The sequence below is a fragment of the Gopherus evgoodei genome, chromosome 2, assembly GCF_007399415.2.
Source record: "Gopherus evgoodei ecotype Sinaloan lineage chromosome 2, rGopEvg1_v1.p, whole genome shotgun sequence".
NCBI classification, from domain to species: Eukaryota; Metazoa; Chordata; order Testudines; family Testudinidae; genus Gopherus; species Gopherus evgoodei.
In genome coordinates this window covers 299,305,652-299,324,543 of record NC_044323.1, presented here as the reverse complement: position 1 = coordinate 299,324,543, position 18,892 = coordinate 299,305,652, and the positions used below count along the sequence as shown (strand labels likewise).

At 44.5% G+C, this 18,892-nt stretch overlaps 1 protein-coding gene across 1 annotated transcript in view; it reads right to left on the bottom strand.

Annotated features, from left to right (window-relative positions):
- Window positions 1–6,333: 6,333 nt before the first annotated feature.
- Window positions 6,334–18,892, bottom strand: part of FAM83H (family with sequence similarity 83 member H) — a 60,962-nt gene continuing 48,403 nt past the window's right edge. Inside the window, exons 3-5 of the mRNA XM_030554162.1 lie at window positions 17,048–17,212; window positions 16,334–16,458; window positions 6,334–12,210 (exon numbers count right to left, since the gene is read on the bottom strand). Coding sequence (XP_030410022.1) covers window positions 9,555–12,210; window positions 16,334–16,458; window positions 17,048–17,212 — 2,946 coding nt within the window. The 3' untranslated portion in view covers window positions 6,334–9,554. The remainder of the gene's footprint in view (window positions 12,211–16,333; window positions 16,459–17,047; window positions 17,213–18,892) is intronic.

The following is an 18,892-nucleotide window of genomic DNA, read 5'->3' as shown; positions in this document are numbered from 1 at the left end:
TCCCAACTAAATCATCCCAGCCAGGGCTTTGTCAAGCCTGACCTTAAAAAGTTTTAAGGAAGGAGATTCCACCACCTCCCTAGGTAACCCATTCCAGTGCTTCACCACCCTCCTAGTGAAAAAGTTTTTCCTAATATCCAACCTAAACCTCCCCCACTGCAACTTGAGACCATTACTCCTTGTTCTGTCATCTGTTACCACTGAGAACAGTCTAGATCCATCCTCTTTGGAACCCCCTTTCAGGTAGTTGAAAGCAGCTATCAAATTCCCCCTCATTCTTATCTTCGGCAGACTAAACAATCCCAATTCCCTCAGCCTCTGCTCGTAGGTTATGTGCTCCAGCCCCCTAATCATTTTTGTTTCCCTCCGCTGGACTCTTTCCAATTTTTCCATCTCCTTCTTGTAGTGTGGGGCCCAAAATGGGACACACTACTCCAGATGAGGCCTTGCCAATGTTGAATAGAAGGGAACGATCACGTCCCTCGATCTGCTGGCAAAGCCCCTACTTACACAGCCCAAAATGCCATTAGCCTTCTTGGCAACAAGGGCACACTGGCGACTCATATACAGCTTCTCATCCACTGTAACTCCTAGGTCCTTTTCTGCAGAACTGCTGCCTAGCCATTCGGTCCCTAGTCTGTAGCAGTGCATGGGATTCTTCCATCCTAAGTGCAGGACTCTGCACTTATCTGATGAAGTTCAACATGGACTTTTTTTGGCCCACTCCTCTAATTTGTCTAGGTCCCTCTGTATCCTATCCCTACCCTCCAGCGTATCTACCACTTCTCCCAGTTTAGTGTCATCTGCAAACTTGCTGAGGGTTCAGTCCAAGCCATCCTCTGGATCGTTAATGAAGATATTGAACAAAACCAGACCCGGGACTGACCTTACTTTGTTGTTTAGCCACAGTGGCACTCTTTTGGTTCTCTTACTATGTTTTTTTAATTTGGGGTATTGTAGCAAGGTCTACAGTCACTAGTGTGGCACCTCTTGCTGGTCATCTTGGGAATTAGGTCAACTCCAGCTCAGGAGCACCCTCTGCTGGCTGCTGTCTTGCCTGCCTCAGGCCCCACATCCCTCCCAGACCCCAGTGCCCTTTACCTCAGTGTTTTGCCCTCTACAGTACCCCCGCTCTGGGTCTCCCCTCCCAGGGTAACCCCCAAGCTCCTATACTCACCTTGCCTCAGTGGCTACTGCCAATCATCATCTAGCCCCCTCTCACTGGGGCAAACTGCAGTCTGTAATGGCCACTCATCATTGACAAGGGGTTAGGACAGGGGCGGGCAAGCTTTTTGGCCTGAGGGCCATATCAGGTTGCCAAAATTGTATAGAGGACTGGTTAGGGGAGGCTGTGCCTCCCCAAACAGCCAGGCATGGCCCGACCCCCACCCCCTCTCCGACCACCCTCTGCTTCTTGCCCCCTGATGGCCCCCCCCAGGATTACTGCACTCCAGTGGATCAAAGGAAGTTCAATATAACGCTGTTTCACCTGTAACATGGTAAGATTTTTTGACTCCCAAGGACAGCATTATATCGGGGGAGAGGTGTATAAAGTTATTAGAAGTGTAGAACTTGGTGTAGAACAGGGGTCTCAAACCTGCAGCCTGCCATAGGCACCGACTCCGTGGGTGCTCCAGGGCTGGAGCACCCATGGGGAAAAATTAGTGGGTGCTCTGCACCCACCGGCAGCCAAGCTCCCCAACCCCACCTGCCCCACCACCTCCTCCGCCCCCCCCAAGCAGAGCTGGTACAACTATTTAGGTGATCTATGCGGTCATCCAGGGCGCTAGGGTTTGGGGGGGCGGCATTTTCTTTGGCAGTGACCACGGCGCTCTGATCTTTGGCCACCCTGGTCACCGCTGGCATTTAGGCAGAGGGAGCTGGGGCAGGGGAGCGCGGGGAGGGCCGCCTGAAGCAAGTAAGGGGGGGGTGGGGCGGCACACAGAACTCCCCACCTCAGCTCACCCCTGCCCCACCTCCTCCCCGAGCACACCGAGGGTGCTTCACTTCTCCCGCCTCCCAGGCTTGTGGCGCCAATCAGCTTAGGCGCCGCAAGCCTGGGAGGCGGGGGAAGTGAAGCAGCGACGGCGTGCTCAGTGTGCTTATTATGCTTGTGCACGGAGCAGGGGTGAGCTGGGGTGGGGGGGATGCCTCAGGGTGGAGGGTGGGGGGTGGGGAGCTGCCACGGTGGGGGCGCCTCAGGGCTGGGGCTCGGGGACGGGGGAGGGTGCAAGGTGGAAGTTTCTCCTAGGGCCAGCCCTGCCCCCAAGCACGCCACTCACCCGCTCCTCTGCCTACCTCCCAGGCTTCTCGCCCAGCCGCCACCAAACAGCTGTTTGCACGCTCTGGGGGTGGAGGGGAAGAGCAGGAACATGGCGCGCTCAGGGGAGGAGGCAGAGACAAGGTGGGGTGGGGACTGGGATTTGGGGAAGGGGTTGGAATAGGTATAGGGCGGGGGTGGAGTTGAGGTGGGGACTTTGGGGAAGGGATTGGAAAGGGGGCGGGGAAGGGGAAGAGAGGTAAAATATAAATTAATGGATTCTTGCAGCACAGCTACATCTAGAGTTTCTTCAGCAATAATTTAGTGGAGGCCATAAAGAATATAATTTGCACTGATGTCTTTGAGCTACTCATTGTGGGAGGAGATTCTTGGGGCAGCGGTATGAAGGAGGTAAATGGACTCTTTCTGTGAATGATGTTAGTTACTTTAAATCCGTCTGTTCTGTGGAACAGGACAGGCGCTTTCTTCTTTATGTATGGCTCAATTCTTTTCTTCCCCCATGTTAGTGAGTTTCCCTCATTCTGTCTCTTCCCATTCTCCCAGTCACTTTCATTCTGCTTTTTGGTTACTCTTCCAGTCACTTACTTTCAAATCCTGTGCTCTGATTCTAAGGGCCATATCCAACAAGGCCTCAAGTGAGCGAGAGAGGCAATTTTAGACCTTAGGGCTAAACATGAACACTGCATACAGCTGGGCACATCATCGGCTGGTTTAAATTGTCAAAGTTCAGTGGAAGTCAGTGGAGCTATGTCAATTTACACCAGCTAAGGATCTGCCCCAGCATTTCTATTCTGTGGGGCTATTATAACATATTGCCTAATAAGGCCAATTGCCACCTGGATTACTTTGGTTATATATTATGCCCTGTTCCCCTGCTCTTCATCTGGCTGTTTACCTTTCATCTTGTAAGGTCTTTGGAGATGGACTGGGCCTTCTTCTGTTTTGGAGGTTGCCTAGCATATTGTGGGTGCTAGTGAAAACAAACAATAACAATAATCATTAGTAATTCAGATGATTCAGTTTATGACCACTCATCCTCTAGGTAGTATAGCTTAGTTTGGATCTATTCTGACATTTCCAAAGTGCGTCGAAAAAAAGAATATTCATGGAAGAAAAGAGTTTTCCAAGACAAATGGGAGAATTTATATTTTTTCACAGAGGTAAAAGATAAAATTCAATGCCTTATTTGTCAGCGAACCAACGCTGTTCCCAAGGAGTATAACATACGTTGGCACTATGACATGATATACCATGAAAAATATGATTCATTCACCAGAAAAATCCAAGAGAAAAAATTCGGAAATTTAAAGCAGCATTTGCCAAGCAAAGAAATTTCTTTTCGGAGATTAACAAGTCTAGCAAAGATTCAGTAAGAACAAGTTTTGTGATAAGCAAAATGACAGCTAAGTCATCGCGACCTTTTCCAGAAGGTCTATTCGTAAAATAATGTCTTGTGAAGGCCAGTGAAATTTTATGTCCTGATAGGAAGAAAGTTTCTGAAGGCATAAACTTGTCTGCCAATACAGTTGCCTGTAGGATAATGGATTTAGCAGATAATGTGCAAAAACAATTGATTCAAATGGCAGAAGACTTAGAAGCATATTCAGTTGCTCTTGATGAGAGTATAGATGCATCAGATACTGCACAGTGTGCAGTGTCATTAGAGGCGTGGATTGTAATTTGAATATAACTGAAGAGTTGCTAGACTTAATGCCACTGAAGGGTACCACAACATGATATGACATATTTCAAGGACTGGAATGGAACAAACTCATATCTTTGGCTTCGGATGATGCGCCATCAATGTGCTCTGAAAACGTTGGTGTGGTTGGATTATTGAAGACCAAACTGAACAGCCTCAATATACCAGGAATTAGCACCAGTATACGTTATATTTTGCACCAAGAAGCCCTGTGTTGTAAAAGTCTACAAATGAAGGACATTATGGATGTAGTTGTTGAAACCGTTAATTTTATACATGCACAAGGGCTGAATCACAGACAGTTCACTTCTTTTCTAGCAAGTATAGACAGTGAATATGGGGAACTTCTGTATCACACTGAAGTTAGATGGCTGAGTCATGGAAATGTTTTGAAGCTTTTTTTTTTGCACTTAGAGAGGAGATTGATTTCTTCATGAAAATGAAAAACAAGGAGATTCCACAGCTTGCTGATTCCACTTTTATCTGGAGCCTTGCTTTTCTAACAGATGTAACTGATCACTTGAATGCACCGAACTTGAAGCTTCAGGGTAGAGAACAGGTGATAACACAGATGTATGACAGTGTTAAGTCATTCAAAGTTAAACTTACTTTGTGGGGGAAACAGCTGACTGCTGGCAATTTGGTCCATTTCTCGACTCTGAATTCCTTAGGAAAAGTTAAACCCAAATCCTTGAAAGAATATGCAGATATCATTTCTAACTTATACAAACAGTTTGATGTGCGGTTTACAGATTTTAAGGCGCTTGAACTGTACGGGGAGATTTTGGCAAACCAGTTAAGCACCTGACACCACTATGGCTTATTGCTAAAAGCAGCCAAGTCAGCAGGCTGTAAAATAGCCATGCAGCAGCCTCAAACTTGACCAAGGCAGGAAGGGGTTTTGGGTGCCACAGAAAGGGCAGCTTGACCCCGTGTCCTTCCTGATAAGAATTGTGTTGAAATTGCTGATACATGTATTTTAGAAGAGCAGGATGTGCTCAGAAATGTGTCTAACAGAGTCTCAAGGCTGCAAACTCAGGGAAAATACCACACCTGGTTAATCAATAATCAGAAGGAAACCTCTTGCTGGACCATTGAAACTGTTTGCTTAACAAGTTTTCTTTAAGGAACATGTCATTATATTACTATGTATAAATAAAGGGAAAAAGTTTGAGGTAGTGGGACTGGCAGACGGGCTGCCGCTGTGCCACTCGAGAGCCACACTCAGCTTCGGTAATTATCCAGGGTTGGGGGTGTTTTACTAACCTGTTGCAGACCTGTGTAAGTGCTTGAGACTAAGTAAAGTTTAGCTTTAAGTGAAAGCACTCTTGTGTTGTCCTATTTGTGTCAGCCATCTACCAGTCGGACAGCTGTGTCTCCCCTGATTTCCTGACACCACCGTGCACAGAATAAAAGTTACCAAGAGCTTTGGGTTGAAAGAACCCCAGGTATCAGAACCACATTTTCAACTTTTTTCCACATCATTTGCTGTGGACATTAACAGTGTTGCAGAGGAAATGCAGATGGAGTTAGTGGAGCTTCAGTGTGATACCATTTGAAGCAGAAGTATACAAATGTTGGAATTCCAGAATTCTACCAGTTTGTTTCACAAGAAAGATTTCCCATGTTATTCTCTGCTTCCTCAAGGGTAATGGCAATGTTTGGAAGTACATATATATGTGAACAGTTTTTCTCTTCCATGAAGATTAACAAATCTGTGTTAAGGTCAAGGCTCACTGATGAACATTTGCAAGCCACACTGAGACTGGTTTTGTCTCAGGATATCAAACCTAATATTGATGCTCTGGTTGATCCAAAATGCTGCCAGCTAAGTGGCCAAAAATGAAATGACTGTCAAAATTAGCACTGACTTTTTGCATTACAGTTTTTAAAAAGTTAATACATTGACTTTTAATAGCATACTATATTAGTCTTCATTTTTTTCATTTTTGACTATACTTTTGTATCATTTCAGTGATGCGGCCCTCGGGCCAATGTACTAGTCCTCATGTGGCCCTCGTGGAGATTTGAGATTGAGATCCCTGGTGTAGAATGTGTCATGCTGTTTTTATTTTTTTCTCTTAGTATTAGCCACACTTCACTGAGGCTCTTTTCTTTTTAACAATCTCTTTTTATTTGGGGAAAGAAAGTACAAATGGAAAATATTTACAGGTCAGGTAATCTGTGACCCTCTGGCTCACTGCCTGCCTGGCTTTGACATCTTTGCCTACCTCAGCTCACCTACAGCTGTCAGCTCACCATCATGTACTTCATTAACCAATTCTGTGTGTGAAATCTGACTCCAACACAGTGTTTTAGTAAATTAATTTGTTTATTTTATGCACCACAATATACAGAACTGCTTAGATAGCATCCTCTTAATATATATATAACAGTAGCAAGAAACTGAATAAGAAAAGAGATGGAGCTCTGTACAGGAGCAAGACGTCTGTTCTACTGTATGAACTCTTGTGCCATCTTCCTCCTAGTATTATTTGCAACATGGAGTAAATTTAAAACTGCCCTTATTGTGGTTTTGGCCAGCTCCTCCCCACTTCTCTGCTTATTTCTTTTGCTAATATATTTATGTCTAATTGAACTGTTCAGATTAGAAATAATATATACTCTTGATCACTGGAGATTTCAATCATCACTTGTGAAGTTTCCTGAACAGCCCATTCTTAAAATAGGGAAATCCAGCCACACAGGGCTTCATTTGACACGGCTTCCAGCAACCAATAAAATAACCACCATTTGTCACTGAAAATTTAATTAATTTATATAGTGCTGTTAGCATGACAGCTAGGCATCTTGAAAACTTAAATTCTTTAAGACACAAATAAAACTGCTGTCGACTGCTGGCCCTTCCCCTATCTGTCATCCACATACCTGTAGCAGGGTTGCTGAGCTTGCAGCTCCTGCTCTGGTAGTTGTTCATTAGGGATGCAGCATTATTTAAAAAAAAATTATTTAAAAAAATGCCCTCCTCCTTGCCTCACTAAGGGGGCACCAACCACATGCAGCAGTACCCTCCACCCGAGAACTGCAACCCTAATCCTGGCTGAGAGCAGAGGGGAAGCTGGTGGTAGCCACTGCGGAGAGAACCCACCCCACAATCACCCCACATATGGCTCCTTTGTCCCACAGGACTGGACCTGGCACCCCACGCTCACCCTACAACAGCAGCTCCTGTGGCCCATGGTTCTGGCCCATTGCCCTGCTCCTGGCATTGCAACCAGGCACACTGGTTCACAGCACTGCTTAGGTTTGGCCTGACTGCTCTGTCATGATAGCGTGTAAGGCAGGCCAAACCTGAGCGGTTCTGTGGCCTAGTCCACCTGGGCACAATGTCATTCATTGAAGTTTTCTCCTTCACCCTTCTCCCACCCAGTCATGATGGAGGGTCTGGCAGGTCAATTCTGAGCAGGTCTGTAACCCAGAGCATGCAGAGCAGGGAGACAAACCCAGACACATGGGACAGGAACTGCATGAGCTGCCGCTTCAGTATGAGTTGTGGACACAGAAAAAAAGTCATGGACAAATGGGAAAAGCAAAATATGTGACTTTTTTTTTTTCCTGCTGTGACAAACCTGCAGTCCTAGTGATCATGGAAGGAGCATCAGCTGTTTCTCAATCTCACTGGAGTTGGCAGGAAAACTCAGAAGGATAGTTCAAAGTAAGGGCACTTACTTCCTACCCACAACATATGCACCAGGTGAAACATGAGTTGGGCTGGGAAGTTGGGAGAGATTCTTCAGATAGAGATGGAAAAGACTCTTCAGTGTAGGACATAGGAGAGGAAGAGATGGTCTGCCCAGTCCTTTAGGATCATTTGATAACTATTGTAGATGTGGCTCTAATAGAGTTCTAAAACGCAGTTCTCTGCTGCGATCCTTTTTTTGTTTTTTGCTTGACTTTCCACCTTGCTTGTTGTTGCAGGAACTAAGGCACAGCTGACATGCATGAGTTAGGCCTCAGCCCTTATATCTTTTGACCCCCCTTGTTAGAAACACAGTCCAAAGGAGTAAGGCAGCCACTTCCAATAAGAGGTTACACAGTTACAGTTGTCACATAATGGCCTAGACTGCAGGTAAACACCCAACCTCTGAGGCTGGGAGGGAGCCACAGTTGTAACGGGGAACTGAGTTTCTGGCAGTCATGTGGAGCAAGGGAAGGTGGCCAGAACTGATTCTCAAAAGTCTTGTTGCCTATTTTCAAAAGAGTTATTTCTCCCATCCCACAACCTCTAAGCTAGTCTCCTATGCTGCCTTGCCAGCTGAGAACTTGAGCTTGCTATGACTTTTTATGCATTTATTTTTTAATTTACCAAATGTGTTTATTTGTACCTCTGGGCACACAGATAAAAATACAAGGTCATATGTAATTTCCAGCATTGAGACCCATTGCCACTGCTGCTGTGTTGCCTAAGAGGGAGAGTCCCAGGCAGAAGAACAGCAGACCCAAGGCAGCAAACCTTATGTACAACCCTCTTCTTTCTTTTTGACACCCACCCTCCACTCACTGTCCTGCCAGATAATCCAATACCACAGCATGAACCATATAGGCTGGTCTGGGCCAGGCCTGGTACCAAAAACCTGAAAGAAATCTATGTAAGAAAAAAACATTGCTGAGCTTTAAGAAAGGATAAGTTACAGTAAAGCTCAGTTATTTCCTCCTTTTGTCTAAACCCCTCCTCCCTCTCCTGTCATGACAGTGAGGGAACCTGCTAACACTTGAAATGGCTTATCCTCTGCTACAAATCCCTCCCTGAGAAAAAACACCTCTTCTTGGCGGTGTACCCTCAAGATTCTGCTTGATGAAGGCTGCATTGTACAGGCTTGATTCAGTGCACTACTAGGTTGGCTAATTTAAACTAGAGACATCTCTTTATCCCAGCATGGCATGCAAATTCCCTCTGCTGCTGCCTTCCAGCTGCCTGCTCATGCCTCTCCCTCTAAAGCAATAATATTTCCAACTATATTTAAAAACACCCATAAGGTTATACAATGCTAAGTATAAAAGCTGGACATGTGCCAATGGACAGGGTCATAACTACAGGTAAGGGCAAAGAATTTACTCCAAGGTCTTGCTCCTGGGAACTGTCAACAATCCTCCTGGTACCACATATGAGGAAAAAATGGACCACAACCTGAGAAATATCCAAAAATCAGCATTGTTCTTGTAAATGAGAATTATGGACTTCCCTGGCTTAGGGCAGAGCTTTGCATTATAGTTTCACCCCTCTCCGAATAATAGCAAGCTTGTTCTGTCTGCTGAGGAGCTTCCCTGTGCAGATGATAAATAGACTCCACTTTATTTTTGTTTTAAACAATCTGTTGATTTAATTTATTTTTATCATTTGGATCCTATTGCAGTAAAATTGCCTATCACCATTTAACTGTAAGAGGAAATAATGCTGTAGGAGGCCAGTTTTGCACAACTGCCCACTCAACAACATGAAGGAGTATTCAGTATGTTACTAGTGTCATCACTGAAGCATAACCTCCCCTTTCTCCATTGACAGATAATAATTCTACCACTGGAGTTGGGATTTAGGCAGCATTTCTAAGGTCATTTTTTGGTTTTGAAGGTCCCCAGGAGTTTGGGCATGAATTTCCCCATTTTCTTGTCTTTGGCATCTGTGTCATATTCCTCATCATTCTGAATTGGTTGTTCATCCTTCTTGCAGAAGACCTCAAACCTACTATACACCCTCTTCTCCTTTCGCATATTCTCCATCTTTTTCAGAAGGGTATCTCTATCCTCTGATGGTTGCCTCTGAAGATTCTTCTTATGGCTCCCAAAACTTTCTGACCTGCTAATGTTGCAGGTTTTCTCCTTCTCATCTTTATATTCCAAGCTGTTGGTAGACTTGGTAAGATCAGGATTACTTGTGGATGGTAGTTGCTTGGCCAGCTCAGCTCTGTTCTTCTGACTGTTGGCAGAAATTTGCTCCAGAATCACCTTTGTGTCATCACGGAGGTTACTGCTGTATAGGATGTTTGCCGTGGAAGAAGCAAACCTGGTCTGAGATGGCTGGTTGCTTTTGAGAGCAGATGCTGTTGTGATCCTTTGGGATTTCTCTTCCTCCATCACTTCCTGATAATCCCCTTTGGAAGATCGTTTAAGGCTCATGGTCTGCTTGTCAAACTTTCCACTCTCAGGATTGGTTTCTTCTTCTGATTTCTTATCACCCTTTGGATTCAGCAACTGTTTCAACCTTAGCGACCCTTTCCTAAAAAATTCCAGTGGACTCTGTTCCTGTTTGGCACCCTCTTCTTCGGATTTATGGAGAGAGCTGTCAGACCCTTGGTTCTTGGATAAACTTTCAGGAATCGATGTGGTGCTTACCCTAGCCTGCAATTTCTTGAATTCTGTGTCAGCTAGTTCCAGTGAGTCTCTTTTGAATGTCAGTTTCTCCCTCTTCTCTGGCAGAGCAAGCTTCTGAGTGTCTCCTACCAATACCAGGTTCTCCTTCATTGGAAGAGCAGGATTGCTGTCTGTGGAATAAAACCGAGAAGATAGTTTTTCCATTTTGCTGCTAATATTTGTTATAGGATCTTTACTCAGTGTGTCAAGGAGCTGGGTGGCTGAGGAAGACATACCAAACTGTTTCTCAGACTCCATGTGCATCTTATAACTACTGAAGGATTCTTTTGAGTCTAGCACCCTACTCTCCAGGATCTTGTATTGCACGGATTTGGTACATTTTTTCTCTGCATTCTGAGATTCTTCCTGTAGAAAACTGGAAACAGCTTTGGTGTGACCAACTGTAGCACTCTCTATGTCTTTGCCCACAGTTTTGTACTTTTCTAAAAGTTCTGCCACTTTAGAAGAGGCGGCTGCCTTTATAGTTTCATTGTCTTTTATAATCTCACTGGACATTTGCTCCTTTTGGATCATCTGAACCTTATCCATTGTCATATTCTGCTGATCTAAACTGGCAGCATTAAAAATCAAAGAAGACCTGAGCCTTGAGCTCCTCTGGATCAAAGGATTTATCCTGGACCTAAAGGAATCCTGTTTCATGAGGGAGGTCTCCTCGCCTGCTCTCTCAGTACCTGTCAATTCTTTGGTGCTTTCAATTCCCAATGATTTATTATTAAATGACATAGGAGACTTGAAAGATGGGATCAGGTCACTGGGGTACTTTGTGAGGGGCTCTCCAAGGCTCAAAACATCATTATATGACTCTGATTCCATGGGCATTGGGATGCCTTCGTCTCCTGGTTCAGACTGGTATGCACTCAGGTATGAAGAAATCCTCCAGTTACGCAAACCTGTTCTGTTTTCCTGGGTCTTCTTGTCCTGATCTGGGTCCTGGTCTTGTAAAAACAGTCGTTGTTCCAGGCTCTGCTTCTGTGTGGGGGATGTCTGGCACATGAATTTCTGCCCTATGTTTTGCCTCCTTAGTGACATCAGCCCTAGTGGGCCATTCCCTGCAGGGTTCACCTGGTCAGAACCATGCCTCACTTCCCTAGAAGAATTTGAAGGCTCATAATCTAGCCTTAAGGGGAAACCCTCCTGTGGGAAGTGGGATTCAAGTTCCGGATATCTGGGGCCCTGTGCATAGTCCTCCAGTTCATTGAATCCTGGCCTACCACCTCGGATTCGCTCAAAGAACCCCTGAGGCCTGCTGGAAGCATGGGGATGTTCAAATTGATATTGGTAGAACTGGTCCTTTTGAAAGTGACTGGACTGCATTTTAAAATCATCCAGATTATTCATGAACATCTGCCTAGAACACTGCTTTGAAGAAGAAAAGTTTTCAAAGGTTCCTTCAGCAAAGCTGTGTCTCTTAAAGGAATCCAGCTCTAACTGCTTGGAGCGGAATAAACCTCTGACAGGATCTATCTGACAATTCTCCATTTCTGCCTTCTTAGAATACATGCGCATTGCTGACCCCTCCATAGTATGGCGCATCAGTTCATCCCGTCTGAAGGCTGACAAGAAGTATCTGTCTGGATCAACTCTGTCCACGAAGGGTGGAAAGACATTGTCATCCCTCTGGAACAGCAGGTGTGGTTTCTTTGGAAAGAAGGGCATATTGTTGCCAAAGGGGGCCATGGTAAATGGGTTCTCTGCCTTCACCAAGACATTGGCTGGAGGAATGAGAGGGTCTGACTGTGCAAAGAGAATTCGGAATTCTTCATCAAAACTGGACACCAGCTCCCCTTGGAAGATGTGAGCAATGCTTCGATGAATCTTCTCAAAGGACCACATAAAACTGTACCAAGATACAGAAAAGATGAAATGTGGTTAGTATCTGATGTGTTAAATCAGTGGCACCACTTCACATCCACCATGCACTGAGTCTAGCCTTCTACTAGCACCAAGTACTACTCTGGCAGCTTTCTTCTGCCCTCAAGAGTTCCCCCGATTAACACTTATTGATTATTGGACATCAATCAGTTCCAGCTCTAATAGGCTCACGTTCTAAATTGAAAAAAGCAACAAAGAGTCCTGTGGCACCTTATAGACTAACAGATGTATTGGAGCATATGCTTTCGTGGGTGAATACCTACTTCGTCAGATGCATGTACCCACGAAAGCTTATGCTCCAATACATCTGTTAGTCTATAAGTTGCCACAGGACTCTTTGTTGCTTTTTACAGATCCAGACTAACACGGCTACCCCTCTGATACTTGGTTCTAAACTGAGAGATCTAACATATCAAATGGTAACTACAGAGAAGAGGAGACGGGAAAAAGGAGGATGAGGGTTATGGTAAAACATGCTAATATGACTGTTCTGTGCTGAATTTTTTTAAATTAAATATTTTAAAGTTATTTTAATACATACTTTTTATTTGTAAATAAAGTACCCACGTATACACCACTGCGACAAGGACTCCCTTGCAAGAGCACCCCATTCCTCACAAGTACTATCTCACTCTCTCCGCCAAGATCCATACAGCATGCTTGTTATAACCTAGTCCCAGATTTGGACCTTAGCGTCCAAAATATGGGGGTTAGCATGAAAACCTCCAAGCTTAGTTACCAGCTTGGACCTGGTAAAGCTGCCACCACCCAAAAAATTAGAGTGTTTTGGGGCACTCTGGTCCCCCCAAAAACCTTCCCTGGGGACCCCAAGACCCAAATCCCTTGAGTCTCACAACAAAGGGAAATAAACCTTTTCCCTTCCCCCCTCCAGGTGTTCCTGGAGAGATACATAGAAGCAAGCTCCGTGAATCTAAACAGAGGGATTCCACCCTCTCTGTTTCCAATCCTGGAAACAGAAGTACTTCCCTCTTCACCCAGAGGGTATGCAAAGTCAGGCTAGTAAATCTAACACACACAGATTTCCCCCTGACTTCTTCCTCCCACCAATTCCCTGGTGAGCACAGACTCAATTCCCTGGAGTTCCCCACTAAAGAAAAACTCCAACAGGTCTTAAAAAGAAAGCTTTATGTAAAAAGAAAGAAAAAAATACATAAAAATGGTCTCTCTGTATTAAGGTGACAAATACAGGGTCAATTGCTTAAAAGAAATATTGAATAAACAGCCTTATTCAAAAAGAATACAATTCAAAGCACTCCAGCAACTACACACATGTAAATACAAAATAAAAAAACATATAAATCACTGTCTTATCTTTTTTGTACTTACAACTGGGAAACAGGAGATTAGAAAGCAGGAAATAGAAAAATCCTTTCCATAGCCGAGAGGGACAGATACAAGACAAAGAATTCAGACACAAGCTTCCCTCCACCCAGATTTAAAAAAGTCTGGTTTCCTAATTGGTCCTCTGGTCAGGTGTTTCAGGTTACTTCTTTCCAGGTGTAAAAGACATAAACCCTTAGCTATCTGTTTATAACAATGCTCCCTGCCTCGAAGAGGTAATGATTTTCCTTAACTGGGTTTTTAATGTGGGGCCACTCACTTGAGTACCAAAAGCACTTAGTATGCTGTTTTCATCAGATTGACATATCTAAGCTCAGAAGGATAACACAGGCATTGATGTAGTAACTTCCATATATTAGCAGAGGCAAGATTAGAAAGGCAAAGGCACAAAATGAGCTCAAACTAGCTATGGGAATAAAGGGAAACAAGAAGACTTTTTATCAATACATTAGAAGCAAGAGGAAGACCAAGGACAGGGTAGGCCCACTACTCAGTGAGGAGGGGGAAACAGTAATGGGAGACTTGGAAATGGCAGAGATGCTTAATGACTTCTTTGTTTCGATCTTCACTGAGAAGTCTGAAGGAATGTCTAGTATAGTGAATGCTTACGGGAAGAGGGTAGGTTTAGAAGAGAAAATAAAAAAAGAGCAAGTAAAAAATCACTTAGAAAAGTTAGATGCCTGCAAGTCACCAGGGCCTGATGAAATGCATCCTAGAATACTCAAGGAGTTAATAGAGAAGGTATCTGAGCCTCTAGCTATTATCTTTGGGAAATCATGAGACGAGGGAGATTCCAGAAGACTGGAAGGGGGCAAATATAGTGCCTATCTATAAAAAGGGAAATAAAAACAACCCAGGAAACTACAGACCAGTTAGTTTAACTTCTGTGCCAGGGAAGATAATGGAGCAGGTAATTAAAGAAATCATCTGCAAACACTTGGAAGATAGTAAGGTGATAGGGAATAGCCAGCATGGATTTGTAAAGAACAAATCGTGTCAAACTAATCTGATAACATTCTTTGATAGGATAACGAGCCTTGTGGATAAGGGAGAAGCTGTGGATGTGATATACCTAGACTTTAGTAAGGCATTTGATATGGTCTCGCATTATATTCTAATAGATAAACTAGGAAAGTACAATTTAGATGGGGCTACTATAAGGTGGGTGCATAACTGGCTGGATAACCGTACTCAGAGAGTAGTTATTAATGTCTCCCAATCCTGCTGGAAAGGTAAAACAAGTGGGGTTCCGCAGGGTTCTGTTTTGGGACCGGCTCTGTTCAATATCTTCATCAACGATTTAGATGTTGGCATAGAAAGTACGCTTATTAAGTTTGCAGACGATACCAAACTGGGAGGGATTGCAACTGCTTTGGAGGACAGGGTCAAAATTCAAAATGATCTGGAAAATTGGAGAAATGGTCTGAGGTAAACAGGATGAAGTGCAATAAAGATAAATGCAAAGTGCTCCACTTAGGAAGGAACAATCAGTTTCACACATACAGAATGGGAAGAGACTGTCTAGGAAGGAGCTTAATATGAGTCAACAGTGTGATACTGTTGCAAACAAAGCAAACGTGATTCTGGGATGCATTAACAGGTGTGTTGTAAACAAGACACGAGAAGTCATTCTTCCGCTTTACTCTGCGCTGGTTAGGCCTCAACTGGAGTATTGTGTCCAGTTCTGGGCACCGCATTTCAAGAAAGATGTGGAGAAATTGGAGAGGGTCCAGAGAAGAGCAACAAGAATGATTAAAGGTCTTGAGAACATGACCTATGAAGGAAGGCTGAAGGAATTGGGTTTGTTTAGTTTGGAAAAGAGAAGACTGAGAGGAGACATGATAGCAGTTTTCAGGTATCTAAAAGGGTGTCATCAGGAGGAGGGAGAAAACTTGTTCACCTTAGCCTCCAATGATAGAACAAGAAGCAATGGGCTTAAACTGCAGCAAGGGAGATTTAGGTTGAACATTAGGAAAAAGTTCCTAACTGTCAGGGTAGTTAAACACTGGAATAGATTGCCTAGGGAAGTTGTGGAATCTCCATCTCTGGAGATATTTAAGAGTAGGTTAGATAAATGTCTATTAGGGATGGTCTAGACAGTATTTGGTCCTGCCATGAGGGCAGGGGACTGGACTCGATGACCTCTCGAGGTCCCTTCCAGTCCTAGAGTCTATGAGTCTATGAATCTATGAGCATTATGCAATAGTCATTCCCATACTTGTAACTAGATGCTGATTTTAATAACCTACCCATCTTTTTAGCAACTTTAATTATTCTATGACAACACTTTGGTTTGATGCTGTGCTGAAATAAAACAATATTTTAAAAACCTGACTATGTTTTCTCAGGACACAGTCACTGACATGACTCAGTCCAGGCTGATATGTTGTGGCTTCAGCCAGGTGGTATTTGAACTTAATTTCCCTAGCAATGCTGGTGTCTGCAGTGATTTTAGTTGTAAAAGTTACTAACCTTTGTACAGATATTTTATGTCCTGGATATGAAACAAGCTTGGTTTTAGATTCTGTAGTTTTCTTAGCTACAGAATTACATATTATCCCTTGGAATAATAGTGCATTGTGTGCCAATATTGAGCTTAAGGGATACAACATTGCCACTGATGTTTAGTTGTAACTCTCATCGTTAGAGTGCCCCCTCTCACCAGCATCTCTTCCGAATGGAGACAGGGCTATGTCAATCTATAGTCCCTCCCTACACCCCCTCACCTGTAGTTGCCACTCAGAACCACCATGCAGTCCACCAACAGGAACTTCTCTTTCACATGCCCTTTGAAGGACATCCCCGTGCGGCAGTAATAGGTGGGGCCAGCAACTGTCCGAACCCTCAGGAACTGCAAACCAGCAGAGAGATGAGGCAGTGACTTCCAAAGGCAGCAGCTGCTCTTGCCCTCCCTGCCTCCCGCCATTAGCTCACTTCTTCATACCCATCTCTCCCATAACATCAGCACTAGCTTCTCTATTTGCCCTTCTGTCCAGCTACAGCAGGGGTGGGCAAACTTTTTGACCTGAGGGTTCCCACTTCCCAGCCAATGGGAGCTGCGAGGGGGCGGTACCTGGAGGCAAGGACAGCGTGCGGAGCCCTCTGCCCCCACTCCCCCAGGGGCCACAGGGACGTGGTGCCATCCACTTGCAGCAGCAAAACAGGGCTCGCAGCACCACGGATGTGACAGTACCGCGGGCTAGATCCAAAGCCCTGATGGGCCAGATCCGGCCCGCGGGCCATACTTTGCCCACCCCTGAGCTACAGAGTCTCATCATGACACTACACAGGCTGCCTCCCACCTTTATTTCCCCCTCATTACTGAGATAACTTCATTCTCCTCTGGCCCCTTACACCCATCAACCTTGTAGCTCTCCCCCACCCCTCAAGCTCCTCAGGACCAGACCATAGGGTCCCAGCGATGAACCTGCCCAGGTCACCTCCACATAGTTGAGGTTGACTTTGCATTTAGCAGCTGTGTCTAGGAAGAGCTGGGAGTTCATTTCATCCAGGAGGATATACACAGGGACCCTGCGGGCAGCAGCATCCAGCACCTCACTCAGCAGATCCACATCTGTGAAAACATCCATCACTATAGCTACCACCTGTGGGAGAGAGAGTGAGATAAGGACAGTCCAATTTTAGGCCTACCTGCGTCATCTGTGTATATGAGCATTCACTTGCAGCTGCTTACAGCACAGTCCCTCCCACCCCAGCATCTGCCTCTGTTGTACTTGCTGCATTTCTTCCCCCTACCCTGACAGCACCTGCCCCGCTGGATCTGTTCTGTGCCCTACTCTGGCACCTGCCCCTTCTGAACTCACTTCATGTCCCTGGAGTAAGAATTCTTATACTTTAAGGCCGGAAGGAATCTTAGGTCATCTAGGCCTGATTTACACCTAAAATTTAGGTCGACCTAGCTACATCACTCAGGGCTATGAAAAATTCATGCCCTGCATGACAGTTAGGTTGACCTAACCCCACTGTAGATGCAGCTAGGTCGATGGAAGAAGTCATCCATTGCCCTAGCTACTCCCTCCTGGGGGGGGGGGGCAGTTTACTACTGCGATGGGAAAACTCCTTACATCGCTATAGTAAGTGTCTATGCTACAGTGGCATAGCGTGTAGTACTTGTAGTGTAGACATATCCCTAGTCTGATTTCCTGCATAACACAGGCCTGAGAATTTCACCATTACCCCCTATTGCCCATGATAATTTGGGTTTGAATAAGCATATCTTCCAGCAAAGCATCCTGTCTTGATTTGAAACCATCAAGAGATGAAGAACCCAACACTTCCCTTGGTAACTTGTTCCAATGGCTAACCACCATCACTATTAAAAATGTGTGCCTTATTTCATAAGAACATAAGAATATAACGGCCATACTGGGTCAGACCAAAGGTCCATCTAGCCCAGTATCTGTCTACCGACAGTGGCCAATGCCAGGTGCCCCAGAGGGAGCACACCTAACAGGCAATGATCAAGTGATCTCTCTCCTGCCATCCATCTCCATCCTCTGACAAACAGAGGCTAGGGACACCATTCTTTACCCATCCTGACTAACAGCCATTTATGGACTTAACCACCATGAATTTATCCAGTTTTCTTTTAAACACTGTTATAGTCCTAGTCTTCACAACCTCCTCAGGTAAGGCGTTCCACAAGTTGACTGTGCGCTGCATGAAGAAGAACTTCCTTTTATTTGTTTTAAACCTGCTACCTATTAATTTAATTTGGTGACCCCTAGTTCTTGTATTATGGGGATAAGTAAATAACTTTTCCTTATCCACTTTCTCCACATCACGTATGTTTTTATATACCTCTATCATGTCCCCCCTTAGTCTCCTCTTTTCCAAGCTGAAGAGGCCTAGTCTCTTTAATCTTTCCTCATATGGGACCCTCTCCAAACCCCTAATCATTTTAGTTGCCCTTTTCTGAACCTTTTTTAGTGCCAGTATATCTTTTTTGAGGTGAGGAGACCACACCTGTACATAGTATTCAAGATGTGGGCGTACCATGGATTTATATAAGGGCAATAATATATTCTCAGTCTTATTCTCTATCCCCTTTTTAATGATTCCTAACATCCTGTTTGCTTTTTTGACCGCCTCTGCACACTGCGTGGACAACTTCAGAGAACTATCCACGATGACTCCAAGATCTTTTTCCTGGCTCGTTGTAGCTAAATTAGCCCCCATCATATTGTATGTATAGTTGGGGTTATTTTTTCCAATGTGCATTACTTTACATTTATCCACATTAAATTTCATTTGCCATTTTCTTG